Source organism: Talpa europaea (assembly GCF_964194135.1).
Source record: "Talpa europaea genome assembly, chromosome: 4".
In the NCBI taxonomy this organism is placed as follows: domain Eukaryota; kingdom Metazoa; phylum Chordata; class Mammalia; order Eulipotyphla; family Talpidae; genus Talpa; species Talpa europaea.
The window spans coordinates 90,198,120-90,217,849 of record NC_140070.1 but is presented as its reverse complement, the minus strand read 5'-3'; the positions used below and the strand labels follow the sequence as shown (position 1 = coordinate 90,217,849).

Here is a 19,730-nt window from a genome sequence, read left to right as displayed (position 1 = left end):
TGTGGGAAAATTGTGGGATTTAATTCCATTTTTTTCCTATTTATGGCACATAGTATAAAATGATAGTTAACTGTTCTTCAGATGAAGAGGTAAGAATTGCAAATAGGTATATATTCTATATTGTTGGAAGGAATATGAAGGACCAGTAAAGTAAATTTTTGAAATTTACATTTAAAACATAGTAGAAGTATTAAAAATAATTGCTTAGTATATGAGTCCATATACATTATATAGTATGTGAAAATGATTTCTAGATATTAAATATCATAAAAAATAACTTGTGCGGTAGAGTAGTTCTTGATGTTACATCAAAATATGTATGTGAGTATAGAAGAATTTGATAACCTTAATGTCAATTAAAACTCTATCTTTATGGTAATAAGTTTTCTGTTTATCATCCAGCTATCTTTATCCGGATGGGAGGAGTTATAATCCTGATCTGACAGGATTATGTGAACCTACACCCCATGATCACATAAAAGTTACACAGGTAAGAACAAATTTCTGGAAACATAATAAGTATCCAGAATGCTTTGGAAATTGGTAAGATTCTCTATTTGAACTGTAGCTAAAATCATACATGCTTATTTAATGCAAAAGATAATAAGAAATTCTAAGAATGGAAAGAAATTACTTCATATTTTAGATAAAAATTTCTACTGTTAATATTCTTGCTTTTGACATAATATTGGTATTTTGTATGTGGAGAAAGATAAATCCATAGGTAAGCACATAGATATGAGGAAGAGAATCACAGGCTTAGGAATGTCCAAAGAAGATTAGAATAATTTTATGCATAGCTTTTAGAGTCAAATGAATAATTGAAGCTTATTGAAGATAATAATTGTATTCCTAAATCCATTCTTGGTAACCTCCATAGATTATGAGTTGTAGGATAACTTGGTAAAACCTTTTATTTGAGGGTAATAGTAATTATCAAAATCAGTAATTATCAAAATAAGAACAACTTTAAATTTATAAATTCCTCATAAATAGGCAAAGATCTGTGATCTTTTGTAAATTATAAAATTTGATAATTTAAATTATAAAATTTAAATTAAAATATTAAAATATTTAATCATATGTTAAATAAACCTTAGTGGACTCATACTGTAAAGTGATTAACAGGAGGGAGAAGCATCTCGTCACACATCCATGGGAACTTCTGCATCTTATTATGTCATAAAGCTCCATTTATGTAAACCTTGATTATGTGACATTTCATTTTGTGTTGTTACATTATGTAAGTTCAGAGAAACTGATCTTGTATGAACATAATCAATATACGTTTAAAAATAAAAGAACACTAACCCAGTATTTAACTGAGGAAGTGAAAATGTTTGAGAATATTAGGGAGAGGATGAAAGTGAGAGCTTGAATATTATATTTTACCTGTTATCTTGTTTGAAATAGCACTGCATAATGCGTGCTTTTGTATGCTATATAATAAATATAACTAAAAGAAGTTGGTTTGGGGGAAGGACAACCGATTTTACTTCATTTCTCATTCTCTGGACTTCAGTTCCAGTGGATATTGATATTGCATGAAGCTCACTTATTGGCTTATATAGTTTAATGTGAGGCTGACATTTTCTAAATTATGTAGTGGTTTTATATTTTTTAATATATGTAAAAGTGTACTCATGAGTCAATTGTTTACAAAGACATTGTTTAAAACTAAATCTTCAGGAGTTATATCATTCTCTTAATTTTCATAAATATTTGAACATCTTAACCCTTAGGTTGCATTGAGTTATGCACCTGTAATGCTAGCTTGTAATCTTTATGTAATAACAAGTTGATCCTTTGATTGCCATCACCAGTATAAAGATGTATCTATTATTTTAAGATCATTAGTGATTTTATGACATATTAGGGATTACTTTAGGTTTATTTTTTGGCCATCGTGGCCCACTCCCTCTTTCCCTTTCCTAAATGTCACTAAAAAACTATATAGTAATAATATGTGCATCATGATAACAATCTACATATGTGTGCTTATGTATTCATATGTATCGATATATTATATGATTTCTCTTACCAATATTACATGATCTTTTAGCATGTTTGGGGCTAAATATTACTTATCCTACCCAGGGCCAGGTACAATGTAAGCATTTATTAGACAGCAGCATTGCCATATTTAAATAAATCTTTGTTCTTTATGATTCCTTTTCATCGTATCCCCATTAAATAGCACATTTTTGTATTTTCTCATACTGACCAGTATGTACCTCTTTTTGACATAGATCTTTCTAGTGTTTGAACACTTAGTTCTGTTATGCCAAAATGTTTTAATCAATTCAAGAGAAGAAATATTTAATAAAATTTTTAGTTGCAGAAGTGATTAGTTTTTTTTTTTTTTTTTAAAGATTTATTTATTTATTTATTTATACAAGCACTGGGTTCAGTCAGAAGCGCGGGAGGGTGAGAGAATTCACCAGAGCCAGAGCGGAGAGCAGAACAGGCAGACTGACTACACTGCTGAGGGGAGCAGTGGGTGGCAAGAGAGGTCTGCACACCATGTGGGACCATTGCCTGGCAGCCGGGGATCGAACCAGCGCTGCAGAGGCTGCGGGCAGCTTCGTAACCCAGCGCTCAACCTCTGCGCCACTGGGGAGGCCCGTGATTAGTTTTCTTGACATCATTAGATTAGGATAAGAGTATGCAATTTAGAGTTGGAGATTTAATACAGAATTTGAGGAAAACAATTTTATTGAGCCTCAGGTATTTTTAAAAATTCAATGTATCTTATGCTTTGGAGATTATTTGAAATAGTAAATGTGGACCATAGTACCCGATGGCAGAAAGGGAAAATGCTGCTTTTCTTCTACTTTGAAATATCTGATAATAATCTGAGAAATAAAGTTTAGTGGTCAGCCAGAATCATATAAATATTTTGCAATTTGACAGTAATTGTGTATATATGTGGCATTTACAAGGAAAGTACAGTTATATATGTCATTCTTTTAAGCTGTATGTTTTGTCTTTTGATTCCCTGTGAGTATTACAGCAATGCCTTGCTAAGGGATCAGTATGAAACATTGAATTATTGGCAGCCTGATAAAATTTCAAATCTTCTTAAAAATGATTATGTAGACTAAATTGTGATGATCAATGTATAACTTGTCTTAAATGGTAGCATTATCCTGACAGGATCAAGTATGAAGTGTTTACTATAAGCCATTGTAGTTAACAAAATTCTGCATTAAGAATTTATACTAAAAATACATTAACATTGCCTTTTTCTTACCTCCCACATCCCAGGAACAGTACGAACTCTATTGTGAAATGGGCTCCACGTTTCAGCTCTGTAAAATTTGTGCCGAGAACGACAAAGATGTCAAGATTGAGCCTTGTGGGCATTTGATGTGCACCTCTTGCCTTACAGCTTGGCAGGTATGATCACAGTTGAATTACCAGCATGGGTGTCTTCCTTGTATTCCCCTTAATATTATATACTTTCAGTTTTCCTCATCTTAATGACTCAAAGTAATATACTAAGTCTACCTAATTTGAAATGGTTGTCAAACAAATCTTACATGTTTAAATTTCTTTTATATAATTAGATTCCTTGCTGTGTTTTGTATTTTGGTTCCTTTGCATGTCCAACAATTTTATGATATTAGTCATAAGTAGCTCTCCTTCTGTAACACCATTGATTTCAGGATGTCACTTATCAATATTGCCAACTACCCATATTTACACAATTTCTTTTAGAGCTGATTCTCTTTAGAGTTGGTAAGATTCTGAAACAAAGTAAACCCTAGCACATAAGTCTTAAGTGATGTTTCCAACCAATTCTCTTTTCTCGGGAGGAGGTGTGGGTCTTTGTTTGCTCTGTAAAGCTAACTAGGAGAATCCGACAGGAAAACTCTCCTGAACACTTATAGTTACCACAGAAACAGGCATTACATTTTACAATTTATAGTAGCAGAATCTAAGACAAACTGCCTTTCCCTCTGTAGCAGGCATTCAATAAATAAAAATTGATTTGCTGTTTTAGTATAAGATCTAGAAAATAACTAGTTTCCCCAAGGCTTTCTTGTATTTTTTTTTTAACTGTAATAAAGGTTGGGGAAATTAAAATGAATCTTTCCAGATTTCCAGTTTCAAGTATTTGGAAGATTCATGAACTATTCTCATCAATCCATTTTTTACTACTTTTCATCACAGTCGGTACTGAAGTCAATGTTGGTAGAGTTTAGAAAGCAGATAATTCAATTTTTAAGATAATTAAATTTGCAGTTGAATATGTGATTGCCATTCTCACCCTGTCCATGAGCTCTCCCACTCCGTGATCTTCTCCTGCAATTTCTGCACTGCCTGAGGAAGGATGGCGTGAGAGGCTCAGGAAGGGAAATGCAGACTCAGAGTCATTGAAACCTATTGAATAAATTACTTGGTAATAAAATATAATGCTTTCAAAAATATATGTAATGAATTTCACATTTTTACAATCTTATAGAAAGAACCTTTTCTTTAGGGAGATTTAAAAAGTGGGTGAAGAAAAAGTGGAAGAACTTGGAAATGAATTATTACTGGCTTATGTTTCTAAAGCCATTTCTGAACTCCCAGATATTTTTTGCTACCTCTGGGAAGTTTGCTCACCATCCCTACACTTCTCTCCTTCAGTATACATTTGGTTTATACTTAACTTTTGGTTTCCCTTTATGTCCTTGCTCTAATTTCCCTTCATTGCCTCATGATGTTGGTGAATTTTGTGTAGTACAAGGAGACTAAAGGAAAAAGGATGATGAAAATGGTGTTAGCAAAGTTGTTCTCTGTCCATTGACCCTTGATTGTTTTCTTAGTTGTCTTAAAAAACATTACTGACTGTGTGCCAGGCTGACTGGGACAGGACAACTTTAGGATGATTTGCTTTACCTGATACCCATTCAGTATTTTAAAGCTGAGTTTGTGCATGTCACCCCTTTGGACTAGGTCTTCATTGTGATAATATTGTCACCAGCACAAACCAGTTAAAAGCTTTACATTTCTTCCTGAAGAAAACCAGAATTCCAGGGTGGTACAAGCTCATGGTACTCTCTGCATTCCTGTATGGGCTGTGTATCTGTCTTTTCTCTTGAGACCATGGACGCGAAGCCTACAGATACAGATATTGCAGGACTTGGCATCTTTAACTTGGTGTTCTGCATAGTATTTAGAAGCTAAATGGGCTAAGAGTCAGAAGTTCCCATTTTGGGGTAGAAACCTTTAATCTAAAGATGATTTAAAATGCCATGCAAAATACCTCATTGCTCAGGGTGAGTAAAAGAACATGGCTGAATAGCAAACAAAAAAATTTTTACTATCTGTGTTCTTGAAAGATATTTACCTTCTTAAAGGAATGTGGGCCAATAATATCTCCACAGCTTTTGTATATATTACTATGTGTGCATTTTGTGGATGATGCTGTTCCTCTTGCTAGTTGCTAATCAGTTCCTTGATTCACTTCATGATTTGCCACATAGGTTTAATGGCCTTACATGGACATATGTCCAGTCATAAATATAGATCTTAACATTTGCTATTTCCCTTTTTTATCTTTTCTCTGAAGTACTTCTGTTTTACATTTAGAAAGTAGGGAAGTTAAGTTACCATAAATTGCACTGACAAGCCTTTGAGTAAAATTTTTATGAGACGCTATGGAGAAAATATTAATAAAGTAGTTTACTAAGTAATAGCAAATGAAAAGTGTAAAAGTACTCAGAAATTTGAAATAATCAAATAAAATCACATTCGTATCACTTGTGAATGTTATTATACTAATCTAATCATAGAATTTTGCATAAAGCTTAATGAAAATTATGCAAAGTCATTATTAGAACATCTTTTGAATTCTCCCCACACAAGAGATTCATAATTAACATTCTTCTGATATATTTTGTATATGTTCTTATAACACCTGACCTAATTGTATTCATATTGTTAACATTTACTTATTTACCTGTTTCTGCTTTAGAATGTAGATTGCTTTATTTATAGATCCTCTACCCTAGCATGCTATCTATACATTGATAGTTACTTAATAATTATGAATTTTATGCAAAATAATATAAAGAAAAAAGAACTGAGATTACCTTAAATCAAGACTCTGAAATTATACATAAATTGTGAAAGCCCTTATAAAGGCCTTAGTTGTGTCCGTTTCTCTTCAAGTATCTGTGATCTTATTTATTTATTTATATATTTTTTACATTTTACATTTTTACATTTTACATTTTACATTTATTTATATATTTTATACATTTTTTACATCATTTTTCATTTTTGCACAATATGCATTTTCATCTTGGTAATAGTCCCCATACAATTCCCACCCCTCTTATTTTGATCCTACTCCCACCTCCTTCCCTCCATAGTGTGTCTCTGGTTTATAGTTGCTTGTACATATACATAGTGGAATATTACTCAGCAGTCAAAAAGATAAACTCATGCAATTTGCAGCAACATGGATGGGGCTGGAGGGGATCATGCTCAGCGAAATAAGCCAGAAAGAAAAAGAAAAATACTGGGTGGTCTCACTCATAGCAGGAATTTAGAAAACCTAAATGAGGGACCAGGAAAAAACCTAATTCTAATAAAGTAAAAATCAAAATCTGTGATCTTTTTAAAGATCTTTTATCATGTTCAAAATCTGAGAATGAATCTTAAAAATTTGAACCCTCAGGTACTTTTTCTATTCAGTAGCTGCTGGATGATTCCCTTAACCTTTTCACATTTTGATTTTTCCCACGTTTTTTGAGCCACATCATCTCACTTTATTGCTTGCAATATTATTGGCACTAACTTAGAGGCAGTAAGACCAAGTCTCTACATACTGGCTTTTTTACATCAAGAACCATATAGGAGGATGATTGTTTCAAATTTTCTTTATACTGGAGAAAACTGTTTTTAGACTACAGTTTGGGAATTCCAAAGTGATATCCCATAACATCTATATCTCAATAGGATCTTTGTGGTTAAACTTCAAATTTTGAACATTACTTTTGGAAAACCCAAATATTTACAATTACATACAGATTTCATACTGTGGTACTTCCTGCCAACTAACAGATCTGTTTTATCAGCTTTGACATTATTGTGTGAACAGCAGTGTTTAACAGTCATTTAGCCCTGTTACTGCAAACACCTCTGTGATGTAATAAAAGTCTTTTAAAGGAAATCCATTTAAAACCCAGTTGACAAATATTAAAAATGCTAAAAGCCTTACATTATAGCTTCAGTGAGCTTACCCTGATAGTGCATATGAGAACAAAAGGAATCATTGAAAATTTTCCTAAATGCGATATATTTTTATTTATTATGTCTAAATATATAAATGCAATGAAGAATGCTGTAAGATTATTAACTCTGCTGTTTGAGTCCATGTAGTGATACTTGTCTCTTTTCAGCTTTTTATTCATAATGGCACAGGGCTAAAGTCCCATTTTTTATGATTTTGAATTCATTGTTTTTGTTTTATATGCTTGTTTTCTTCTATCAGAGAAGTTAACTTTGCAGACTTACTTTTGCACAGGGAAATTTATTTTGCTTCCCCTAACTGCCATGGTAGAGGCAGACATGTAATTTATCATTCTTCTTTTCCAAGATCTCAAATCTATTCATTTATTTATTGGGAAACAGTCCTTGAGCAGCTTCTGTTTCCAAAATTCTGGACTAATGTGAGCTTAAAATGCTCAGAAACAATCCCTACAAATCTCAAGAGGTCAAAATTATATCTGAAAGTTTTATGGAAGGACATGGTATTAACAATCACTTGAAATGAACATCCTGTTATCCTTTAGATTTAATTATGGGTGCAGACATTTTTTGTTAGTTTCAAGTGCTTTGGTTGGGCATGCTGATGAAAAGGATTTTAAAGGCTGCATGTCTGCCAAGAAGCTCTGATTAATCAGTCAGAGTCCAATAGGAAATATTAAACTCTGATCGTAAAACATAATGTGTTCAGCCAATGTGCATTTTTAGCCAGTCTTTATTCACTGACTTTTCCTTCCATTTGATGGTCTTCTTTGGTTTAAATGAAATTCCTCGGAGACTTGAATTTTATCTAATTAACAGAAACCCTGAGAAATGCATGGGAGTGATGTCAGGTAGTTGTTACTGCCTGCAAGTGGTTACTCTTTAATTGCTGTCATAATGGCCCATTAGTCATGCCTCCAGGAAGTGTCAAATATTTTTTCTCCTTCTGAAACATCTGTGTTATTTAATAAATTGAATAAGCAAGGCAGAGTTTACAAGGAATACTAAATAAGTTGAATAGTATCTCTCTAGAGACATTCTTTGAAGCAGTATCACTCTGGGTGTGGTATTTGTTCTACCCTTGGCAATTAAACTTGGGAGAGTTTTCTCTCTCTTCCATGCTATTCTGATAATACTAACAAACATTTTCTTCACCCTGTACTCCTTCACATCTTTCTTTTTGTAGTTAGCATGCTATGCAGCTGTGTTGCTGCAGGGTTATCACTAAGGTATGAAAAATGGTTTTCTTTCTTTTTTTCCCCCAGAAATCCAAAAAATGACTTTAGTTTATTAATGGCACAAACTCTAAATTGTGTTCCTCAAATCCTTCTTCCAAAATAAAAATGTATACACACGTCAGTTAGATATGCAATTTTGTTTTGAATTATGCGGAGAACTTTAATTCAATTCAAAGTAATTTTTCCCTGTAATTACTCCCTCTGTCTGTTTTTTCAAAATAATTTAAAAGAAATATATTAGAGTGTTCAAAATAGTATTTCACACTAAATCAACAGGTGCTTTTAATGATATGTGATTCAGTGAATTTATATATGACCTATATTGGAGAGCATTATTAGGGGAAAAAATACATGGTTGTCTAAGAGAGGTGAGAAGCGACTTCATATGATCACATCAGGCACTATATCTTTTACTGTATCTTCCCTCCAAAACACTCAACCTTCACATTTCTAATGTTCATGAAATTTTTGTAAGCTTACTACTACATATAAGAAAAAACTTGTTTTAAAGAATGTCATAAAGTGGTATTCCTCCTTTGACAATTTTTATCTTTTCATATAAATTTAAGTAAAATAGAGTTGGAAGCTCCTCTTTCACATTGTAATGTCGGGATTACTGGGGTTTTCCCAAAATGCTTCAGTGACGTCAGAACTGGAATGATGTCAGTAGGAATGAAAGGCACATACAGATGTGGGAAAACAACCTCGGGTAGAGCAAATGCTGCACTCTATGTCTAGTGACTTAAGTGGAAGCTCAGTATGTCATGATAAACCTGGATGATAGCAGATTTTGACTTGGAAAACTTTTTTTTTGTATTGGCTTTAACCAGTAGCACTTAATAGGTATCTTAAACTCCACTGAATAAAACATCTTCAGAACGCAGGCTCACAAGCTTCATGTGTTAAAAATTTAAATTGGACTGTAGCAACAAATGATTATTATAAAAGCTCTTCACATGTGAAAAATATATGCCAACCTATACCCAAAAGTTAGGGCAAGTTTAGCATCTTCATATTACAAACTGAAAATTTTTATTTAGAGCAAATGGAACAGTCACTTTTAGTAGTTTCCTTAATTTTGAAACTTGCAATTTGAACAAAATAGATTTTTTTTTGTCAGATGATCCCATAATGGGCAGGTATTTTTCAACTTTATTTTGACCTAGGATATGATTCTAAGATTGAAGAGCTATGTCCTGATGATAATAGTGTAGTGACAATGTAGAGATGAAAAGATTAGCTTCCTGAAAGAGATCTCCTGCATCTTATTTCTTATTCAGTACTGCTTGGCCATGTGGTCTCCTTCAAATTATGTAAACCCAAAATTTTCTTATTGAAAAATGGGGATAATAATTGTATCTACCTCATAAGGGTTAAATAAGTTAATATAGAGATAATGTGTACAATACTGTCTAGAACTGTAGTTATTGTTCCTATTACAGTAATTGATATAATCACTTAGGGGATGCCTGTCTCATCTTTGTGATTACTGTTAATGTATATACTAATAATTTTGTAGTTTTTAACCCATTTATTTTGTGAGAATATGGAATTCTTCTCAATGCTAAGATGTTTCCTTATTTCCTTAATAATCTTACTATATATATATATATATATATATATATATTTTGTCTTTGAGACTGCTTTATAGAAATAATACTAGAATTTATGTAGCACTTTGGAAAACTCTGAAGTAATTTACCTCATTTTATTTTCAAGATGTACCTTAAAATGTGCATTCTCTTGTTATTCCCTACAAGTAAGTAGTTTAGTCATTGTCATACAGCTATAAATGGGACTAGGATTCCAATCCAAGAGTCCTGATTCAAATTGTCTGTGGTCCTTTTCTGATCACTGCATGTTTTCATCTACCTCCCTGGTTAAAACTAGAAAAATCTAAGTTCACCAGTGTCTTCTTGCCTTGCCAATATAAAAGAACACCAAACCAAAGTCTCTTCCATTCTTGATTATTTAGGATTACTAATAACTATCCTCATTCATTCTTTCATTCATTCTCCACAAAAAGTTAGAATTTCTGTGGTAAATATTGTGCTCTGAAAATAGTTATCAGCACCCAAGCTACTTTCAGAGTATGTATGATTTATTTTTCTATCTAGTTATTTATAGTTGTTCCATGTTAAAAAGATAAATATTAAATTGAAAATTTATATGAAGGGTATAGCAAGGTGATTTAAATTAGAAGTTACTGAGATGGAAAACAAACACATACTATAAAATGCACCCAGAAATGAGACTCTTGGAAGCCTATGTATTCTCTAAGCATTCCATGTATATTGTATATATGGGAAAGTATGAGTTATTGGCCTTACAAGTATGCCCTTGAATAATCAGTCATCTTGAGAGCAAATGAATTGTACTATAATGTTTATCTTTAAATAATTAAAAGGAAATGTTTAAGAGATACTGTCCACCTGAATATTTAAACAGGAGGAATATGGATGGTGACTGATCTAATGTTATATTGATGACATTGAGATCATACTGATAACATTTATTTGGATTTTTGCATAGGATTTTTGGGAAAATGGGAAATCTTTTAGGAAAATAAAATTATTCTGTTTTTCTCAGTTTGCTTAATTGTATTTAACATCATTAACTTAAATATTAATGATAAACATATTTTATTATGAACATATTAAATGGTTAAGTTTCATATGAGTGTGGTCCTCACTGATAACTTCTGTATCATTTGGCTTGAAATGTTTCTCATTTGAGGAAGTGAAATCTGAGTCAATTAGAACGGATGTAGTCCCAAGTACTTCCTCCTAAAATTCACAGAATGTGACTATGTTGGGGACTAGAGATATTTGTCTTTCTCCTTCGTTAGCATATGCTCCTTGATCTTGTGTTAAGTGAACATTGACAAACATTATTTTAATTATTGAGCTACAATCCTGATTAGTTATGTGTTTGTTATAGACCTTCTTCAAATGTATTCAGTCAGCTATCTGACAGACAGTAGAACAGAGAACCAGAGTGGCATTTGAGAATTTATGGTTAAGCTCTAATTTGCCTATGACAAGTCATCTTATAAAAACTGATGGGTGGGGCCTCCCCGGTGGCGCAGCAGTTGAGCACTGGGTTGCGAAGCTGCCCGCAGCCTTTGCAGTGCTAGTTCGATCCCCAGCTGCTCCCCGGCCACTGGAGGAGGGTCCCACATGGCGCACAGACCTCTCCTGCCACCCACTGCTCCCCTCAGCAGTGTGCTTCGGTCCTTCTGCCTGCTCTGCTCCCTGCTCTGGCTCTGGTGAATTCTCCCACCCTCCCACGCTTCTGACTGTACCCAGTGCTTGTATAAATAAATAAAAATAAATCTTTAGAAAAAAAAACAAAACTTATCGGTGAAAATCATAGTAAATACCATTAAGGAGATATATTCAGTGTGATCTGTTTATGAATCAAATTGGATGTGCATTGAAGCTTTTTTTTTTTTTCATTTAGTGAGTAATGTAAACTCTCAATAAAGATAAACAAAATATAACTTTTGTGACATATAAAACACCTACTCTAATACACATCAGTAATTTGTATAGTATTAAATTTTCAGATAGGCAAGATGGGAGAAAAACCTAAATTTGGCTTTAGATGAACTGTTCCAATTTTTTCCTTGTACCATCTACAATGCAACAAGCTATTATTGCCTTCACCTCCTCTGTTCCAAACTCAGTCTTTTCAGTTACTGTTTTTCAAGAAATAGATCAAATAAATTGGAAGTCAGTCTAAACGAAAACATGCAAATTGACCTTGGAGTCTTTAAGAGGAGCCTTTGTAGCAAGCAAAGTACAGTGGCTTACACATTCTAGACACTGCCCTAAAAATTATGACTATAATATTTTAGATTGAGGGATTAATATTTAGTGATGATAATTATATTATGGTTGGGTCTTAAAAGCCCACTATTCTTGGATATATGTGCTAAACATAAAGGTTAATGTATGTGATCAATGGGAAGAGCTACAAAATAATTCAAGAGTGGCTGGAAGAAGTGAAGGCTGGGTGTGAATTGATAATTGTTAAATTTGGGCAATCTGTAATATATTCACTTTACTTTTCTCTCTGTTTTTGAATATGCTTTGAAATTTGCTTGAATATTTTATACCTGTATGAATGAATGAAGTGTCTACTTAGGGCCCAGAGCACTCACTGCCTTACATCCTTGGTTCATTAAAGACACAGAAAACATCAGCTTCTTACATCTTGCTCTTACAGGTTAGGACTATAGTTTTTAAATGTTCTTATGTAGACCTTTCAGATGTTCTTATTTAAGAAAATTCCACTGCAAGCATGCATGTGGATCCATTTTGACTTTTTCATAAGAGAAATTTATCTGGATAACATTGAATATGCACTCAAATTTAACTTTTTTTATTACTGAAAGATTAGGAGAAAGGATTTCCTTTTTGTAATTACTTACTCCTGTGTTAAAAAAATAGAACTCTGAAGTTATCCAAGATAATGTAAAATTTGTTTTTATAATCTGTAAAATGATGGCGCAAATAGCCAAAGTTGCCTTGAAGCCCACTGAACTTAAGCTTGTGAGCAGGAGACACTATTTTGTATTGATATGTCTATATTTCTTCACACCACCTTCAGCTATTTACCATTCCAACTTTCCCCAATTACGTGACCACAGATAAATGAGAGTATATTGTGATTTCTTTTCCTTAACCAAAGAGTGTTTTTATTTTTTAACAATGTGTGTAACAAAGATTTTCAATTTGTTACTCTTAGTAACACTTGAGACAGGATAAACTCCCTCCCATAGAGTGCACGCTCAGTAATTGTCCAGTGAGAGGAGGGGGAGAATGTTAATTCTACTACTGATCAGCCTATCACTGTAGGGCCAGTAGATCCCTAGTTTCCCATCATTCCAAATGGATGGAGTCAACTAGAATTATGTACTGAAGGTTTTCTTTAAAAATGTTATCTTTGTGTATCTTTCTCATCTCTTAATTGTGCTAGCCATCCCATTTCTGCCTTAAAATGATGTTATGATTGTCACTGTTTTGTTGTTGTGGTAAGTTTCATTGGTTTACAACACTGTATATGAGTCAAAGATTAGAATCACAACTTTTCAGTTAAGTATTTTTTAAATGACACACTATTAAAGTCAAGGTATAATGCAAAACAAAAAGACAAAACATGAGTGGTATGTATCACCTGTCTCTAGAAGGCACCATTATTGGCAGGGCATGAAAACATTTTTGTCCTATTTTCCTACCAATTGTGAATTCTTACTGCAGTTAGTTTTGAGAAATGAAATTGAGACTTTGAACAAAACTTTCAATAAATCAGTAAATGAATTTATGATCCATAGGTACTTGCATTAATCTTTCTACAGTATTTCCTTTGAAAACAATATGAAGGGTAAAACATTATCTCACATGGTGTTATATGGAAGGGAGCTGTGTCCAGATGGACAGGGTCTTAGGAAAGGTGATGGTTTCTGAATATAAATGTGTTATTTTTCCCTGTTGGCTTATTTATCATATTATTTAAAAACCTAGGTGTTTAAAATGGAAACATTTAGCCATACACAGACACACCCATCCACATACATAATGGGAAGTTGTCCATAAAGAATTTTTAGATGGATTATTCTATATTATACTACTGGTTTTTTATAATGACTATCAAAAAATTTTTATGGAATGTTTAACTGGCATTGGTGCCTTATGATAAAAAGGGACATGATTCAATTTCTAGTTTTTTATAGGACTAAAGTTTTGATAACATTGATATTGTAAATGACCAAGAAAATAAAAGCGCCATAGCTTTTTTCCTTTTCAATGGGAAATCAAACCTGTTTTTAGAAGAATTTTTTTTTAAAAATTTGATACTGAACATTTGTCATATTTTTTTGTCTTCCTGTTCTAATCTTACTACCTTTTTAAAACAGATCTTCTGTCACCCAACTTAATACCCTAAATGCTTTCTAGTGATATATTTTACTGTTGCAAAACATTGACTCCTCAGTACTGCTTTACTTGAACAAAGACTAATCATCACATTTTTGTGTTGTTCAGGAATCAGACGGCCAGGGCTGCCCCTTCTGTCGCTGTGAAATTAAAGGAACGGAGCCCATAATTGTGGACCCCTTTGATCCGAGAGATGAAGGCTCCAGGTGCTGCAGCATCATTGACCCCTTTGGAATACCCATGCTGGACTTGGATGATGATGACGACCGAGAGGAGTCCCTGATGATGAATCGGTTGGCAAATGTTCGAAAGGTAAATCTGGAAACCATAGGTTTAATCAGTGACCTGTGACATGCAAAACAAATAATGCACACAAATAGGGTATGATTGAGTGTGTTAGAGTTTGGGAAAGATTTAGGAATCAGAAGTGAAAATACAAGTAAAGTTGTTAGTCTGATAAAATTATAGCCTAAGAAAGCAGTAGACTCTACTGAAAGTACTCTTGCTGTTTTAAATCAAAATGAGAGATAATGAGAGCTGTTGTGTAGAGTTAAGACTGACAATAGCAGATCTGTGAAGAATATTTTCAGAAAGGAAATTAAAATTTGTAACTGATTAAGAATATTTGTTGAAGTCTAAAAGAAGTATCTGCTAGAGTTATTTTCTTGCCAGCCGCCTTCTGTTTGGCTACAAGTGGTGACATAAGATTTATAACTGTGAATCTACTATAATCTGTGTTTTGCTTATCAATCAATATTGCTGGCTCAGAAAATCGACTTTATCAGTTCACTGTAGATTAAGTCCACTGGCTACTTGGAGTTTATGTAACCAGAGTCACAGGAGACTGGTTGATAAACCAGCTTATAACTTGATATATAGACTAGAGGTACAATAATCAATAGAACTGGATAGACATTTACTGTACAGAAAGTTACATAAAGTTCAGATTATACTCAGAAACTCATGCTTTCAAAGTCAGAAATGACGACTAGCAATCCAAAGTACAGTGAGAGTACCCCCGCTTTCCCCAGCTAGTGGCAGATAAGGCTAAACAGTCTTGGTGCTCATCCCTGCTGAGTACAGACTTGGCCTGCACAGCCCTACACAGAACCCCCATTTCAATTCTGTAGGATTTGGCAGGTAACATAAAACCTATTAGCCTTTTATGTGGAATGATGAGAATTTTATTCCCTGTATGTGTCTGTCTTTGTGATAGGAAACACATGCTGGACAGATGAAGCATTTCTTTGGAATACCCCTTCAGCGTCAAAACAGCCTCATGTTCTCTCTGCATTTTCTATGTTCCAGTGTTCACTGAAATCATGCCCTTAAATTTTCTTATATATGCAGGTATATTAGCATCACCAATAGGACTACTCACAAATTTTGCTTTTGGTCTGGGATGATTTTTACTCTCCAAATAATTTTTTAGTAAATTAAAAATTTTAACCCTTGGAGAAACATCTTCTGGTTCCATCCTTTCATCCTGTGTCAGACACACAGTTGTGAAGTGTGTGATCCTTTTGACCCAAGAGGTGGAAGAAAGGAAGTAGTTATTCTTCAGGAACACTACGGATAAAAAAGAAGAAACTCAAATTGAAAGAGCAAGAGTTGATTTTAAGATGATTTAATGATGAGTAGACCAGTATTAATGTATTTTATATGCACAAAACTTTTTCACATATTTTCTTCTCTCAGCAACTTGAGAAAGTGATTTTCATTTTTCAAAGAAGGAATGAGGCTCAAGCTTGTCATGTGACTTGGCTACATGAGCCAGGTGAGCTGCAGAGCTGGGATGCCATACTAGGTCCTCTGGAAACAACATAGTCATATAGTCTATGATACTGTCCATAACCTGGCTTAGAACCCCTTTCACACCCTGTGTGGAGCTCTCACCTGCAGGGTAATGAAAGGAGTTCTAAGCCAGGATATGGACAGTATCATAGAATATATGACTATGTTATTACATATGACATTGTAGATATACTAACATGTTGATAATAGTAGCATCAGTACTGTAAATGACCTGACATTGTTCCAGATTCTTAAATCTTTGACCTCATTTGATCATCACACCCACCCAATGGGGAAGCTATTGCTATTTTCCTGTTCTAGAGAGGACACAATTGAGGAAGAAAGATGTAGAAATAACTTTCCTAAAATCCCATTACTACTGTGTAGCAGAATTTGTGCATTATCGCAGGTCTCCCTGCCTTAAAAACTCTGTTCATGAGCCATCATGCAATACTGTCTCTTGTGCCATCTTTGGAACATATCACACACATTGTACTTGGTAGACAAAGTTTAACTACCATTATTTGAAGATCTTTTCAGATCTGTCACATAATGTACATGCTGAAAATTTATTAACTCCCAATGAATTTTCACCAGAAGTTACTTTTAATTGAGATCTGTTGGTATAACCTATAGAAATATTTATACCTTGCACTTTACCTAACAGCTCACTAAAAATCTCACACATATTCAGTTAGTTCCTGGTAATTTATATGTAAGTTACTATTAAATCAGTTTTCTGTGTGCTAGCCCTGTCTGGTGATATAAATGTAAATTCAAAATAATTAAAATGTGATAAAAATGAAGATTTTAATCCTCAGTCACACGGCACATTTTAAGGGCTTAATAGTCACTTATGTCTAGTGGCTACTGTATTGGACTCTATAGATATATTTCTTGTAGGTATTAAAATATCCACTATAAATAGATATGATGGAAATTGTTTTTCCTTTACAAAACTATTTGATAGAGCTTTGTCAGGTCATTCTGCAGGTTCTATTAGAAGAAGGTAAGGTCTTAGTCTAAAATATTTTTAATAACCAAATGGTTTTAGCTCACTTTGGGTATTTGACTATAACACTCAAATCAGCACTCTGTGTCCCATTTTTCTGTTGTCTAAGCGTGATTTTACATTTTAAAGGTTTGTATATTTAAATGATTTTATAAATAAGTACATGATTTCCTTGATTTTTGCATCTTGACTTACAAGCTTAAAGTACTTACTATCTGTCCCTTCTAAGAAAACCTTTGTAGGCCATAAACCTAAGGCTCAGAAAGCATTTAAAGAATGATTATACATGGATAATAGAGAATGACAGAAAAGTTTTTGAGAACCATGCGGCAGTTCAAGTACAGGGGACCTAGATAGTAGTGTTTCCAGTTGGAAAAAGGCATTTCCATTTTCTTTACAAAATGGATTTTCTTTTTTCAGTGATTCATATCTGGAGAGAGGCATTGAGCCTCTTTCTAGAACTCTAAGCCCCTTACTGCTTTGGGGAAGACTGTATTCATCCTGTAGGACTATAGGGAAACTTACAGTCTTGGCCTGTTTTCCACAGATGGTGAAGCCTGTATCCATCTGATAACTGAAAGCTGTCACTGCTCGGGTAAAAGGAGCATAGACTGCTCACAAGGGACTGGGGTGGGTGCCCTGGTCTTTTCATGCACTCTCCAGAAGGTACAGGTTTTGTTCTCTCTGGCACATTAGTGAGCTTCCTGTCAAGGGAGCTGAGAAATTTTTATATCTGTCTTTTCTATAAAATACCCCCAAAAAAGAGAAGAATGGAGCTCTCAGATTTTATTGCCCATAAACTTCCACTTCAGTGGCTTATTTGGCAGTCAACATTGCCATTTAATAAAGCTTTCATTATAGTCAATGTTATTTCCATGCCTTCCTATGACAATTAGACATTGGAGAAATTAAATAAATGTCTTTATATGCAGTGATATGCCTCTAGTCAAGGAAATAAATTGTGTGAATTATACATTAACTTACTCTCTTAAAGGTAACCACTTAGATTTTAAAATCTAAATTTTAGTATAGATAAAGCATCAGTTTTTTTTGTGATAATTGAAAAGCTATTGCTTTGACCATATGGTCCCATAGCACTTTACATACTTCTATTTAAGAGTTTCAGCAGTCACACTAAATTGTTAATGTTTTATTTAGAGGACTGTCTTCTCATTGAAACTGTTAATTCTTATGGCCAGAGCCAATGTCTTACTTATCTTTGGGTTCCCCTGGCACCTTAAATATACCCACTAAATATTAATTAAATGAAATAATAAATGCACATGCATTCCACATCTTCTTTGTGAGCAGTAACCTGAGATTTTGCACCTTTTTATCTCCATTCCTGTCTGTAGACTGAATGTATATACATGCAGTACATCAAATGGAAGGTTTTGTTCAGTTCTGCCTTACAGCTGAGGTTAATAACATAGCACATTGTCACCTGACATAATCATTTTTATACTTGAATTTTCTTTCTCTGTTTCTTAACCATTCAGTTGCTTCACTCATTCGTTCATTTTCAAAGCATTTCATTCTCTTAGCTGTGGTAGTGACTGTCAGTCATTGTCCATCAGAATGGTTCAGTTTTCTTTTCTCTGCCATTTCAAATATCCATCTCATCTGTATGCTCTTTTATGAGCAAGTTGATGACTATCTTGTGAAATTGTCTGTTTTAAGCATGTTGCATTCTTTAAATTAGTAATGCTTCCATCATAGCATAAAAGACTGTTACCATGGTGATATCCCATAGCTGGAGTTTATATATAGTGGAGTACTAAACATATAGAATGTATTCCTTTTTATAAGGTAAGCATATTTAATAATACGAATTTTTACAGAAGCAATCAGAACCTACAAGTACAGTGTATTGTTTGCCTTCCTAGATATAGGCTATTTTCTGATTCTCACTGGAAAACATTTTAGATTTTATTTGAAATTATATACCATTGCTTGAGTTCAGAGCTGTCAGAACTTCTAAGATAATTGGTTCTCATGTAAACACTTAAAGGAAGTCCAGAGTACAATTGCTAAGATCATATCCTTTCTGACTTCAGTCAGATCACAGCTAAGAAAAGCTATCTGTTACTATACAGAATTTTATTTCACTTGTCTAAGGAGGATTCTTATCAGTTCCTTAGTAATTGTGTTGATAGAACATACTATTTACCAAATACATAAAATTACAAGCAAAATAAAGTCTTGCATACAGGATGAAATAGTTGACAGACTCACCTAATATATGAGTTGAGACTAATTTCTTCCATCTTAAACAGTTTCTTTAAGCAATATTTAATATCTTTTTTTAAAAAAAAACATTTAAGAACAAAAACAGTTGTAACCAGAGGGATAACTCTTTATCTTTTCTTATATGTTGTTATCAAAAATTAAATCCGGGGCCTCCCCTGGTGGTGCAGTGGTTGAGCGCTGGGCTGCGAAGCTGCCCGCAGCCTCTGCAGTGCCGGTTCGATCCCTGGCTGCTGGCGAGAGTCCTACATGGCA

At 33.7% G+C, this 19,730-nt stretch overlaps 1 protein-coding gene across 6 annotated transcripts in view; it reads left to right on the top strand.

Annotated features, from left to right (window-relative positions):
- CBLB (Cbl proto-oncogene B) overlaps positions 1-19,730 on the top strand; it is a gene marked incomplete at both ends in the record, with an annotated part of 185,156 nt that overhangs the window by 112,820 nt on the left and 52,606 nt on the right. For all 6 annotated transcript variants that reach the window (XM_084231638.1, XM_084231637.1, XM_084231636.1 and 3 more), the window contains 3 exons: positions 403-490; positions 3,268-3,399; positions 14,531-14,734. In XM_084231638.1, the coding sequence (XP_084087764.1) occupies positions 403-490; positions 3,268-3,399; positions 14,531-14,734 (424 nt within the window). The remainder of the gene's footprint in view (positions 1-402; positions 491-3,267; positions 3,400-14,530; positions 14,735-19,730) is intronic.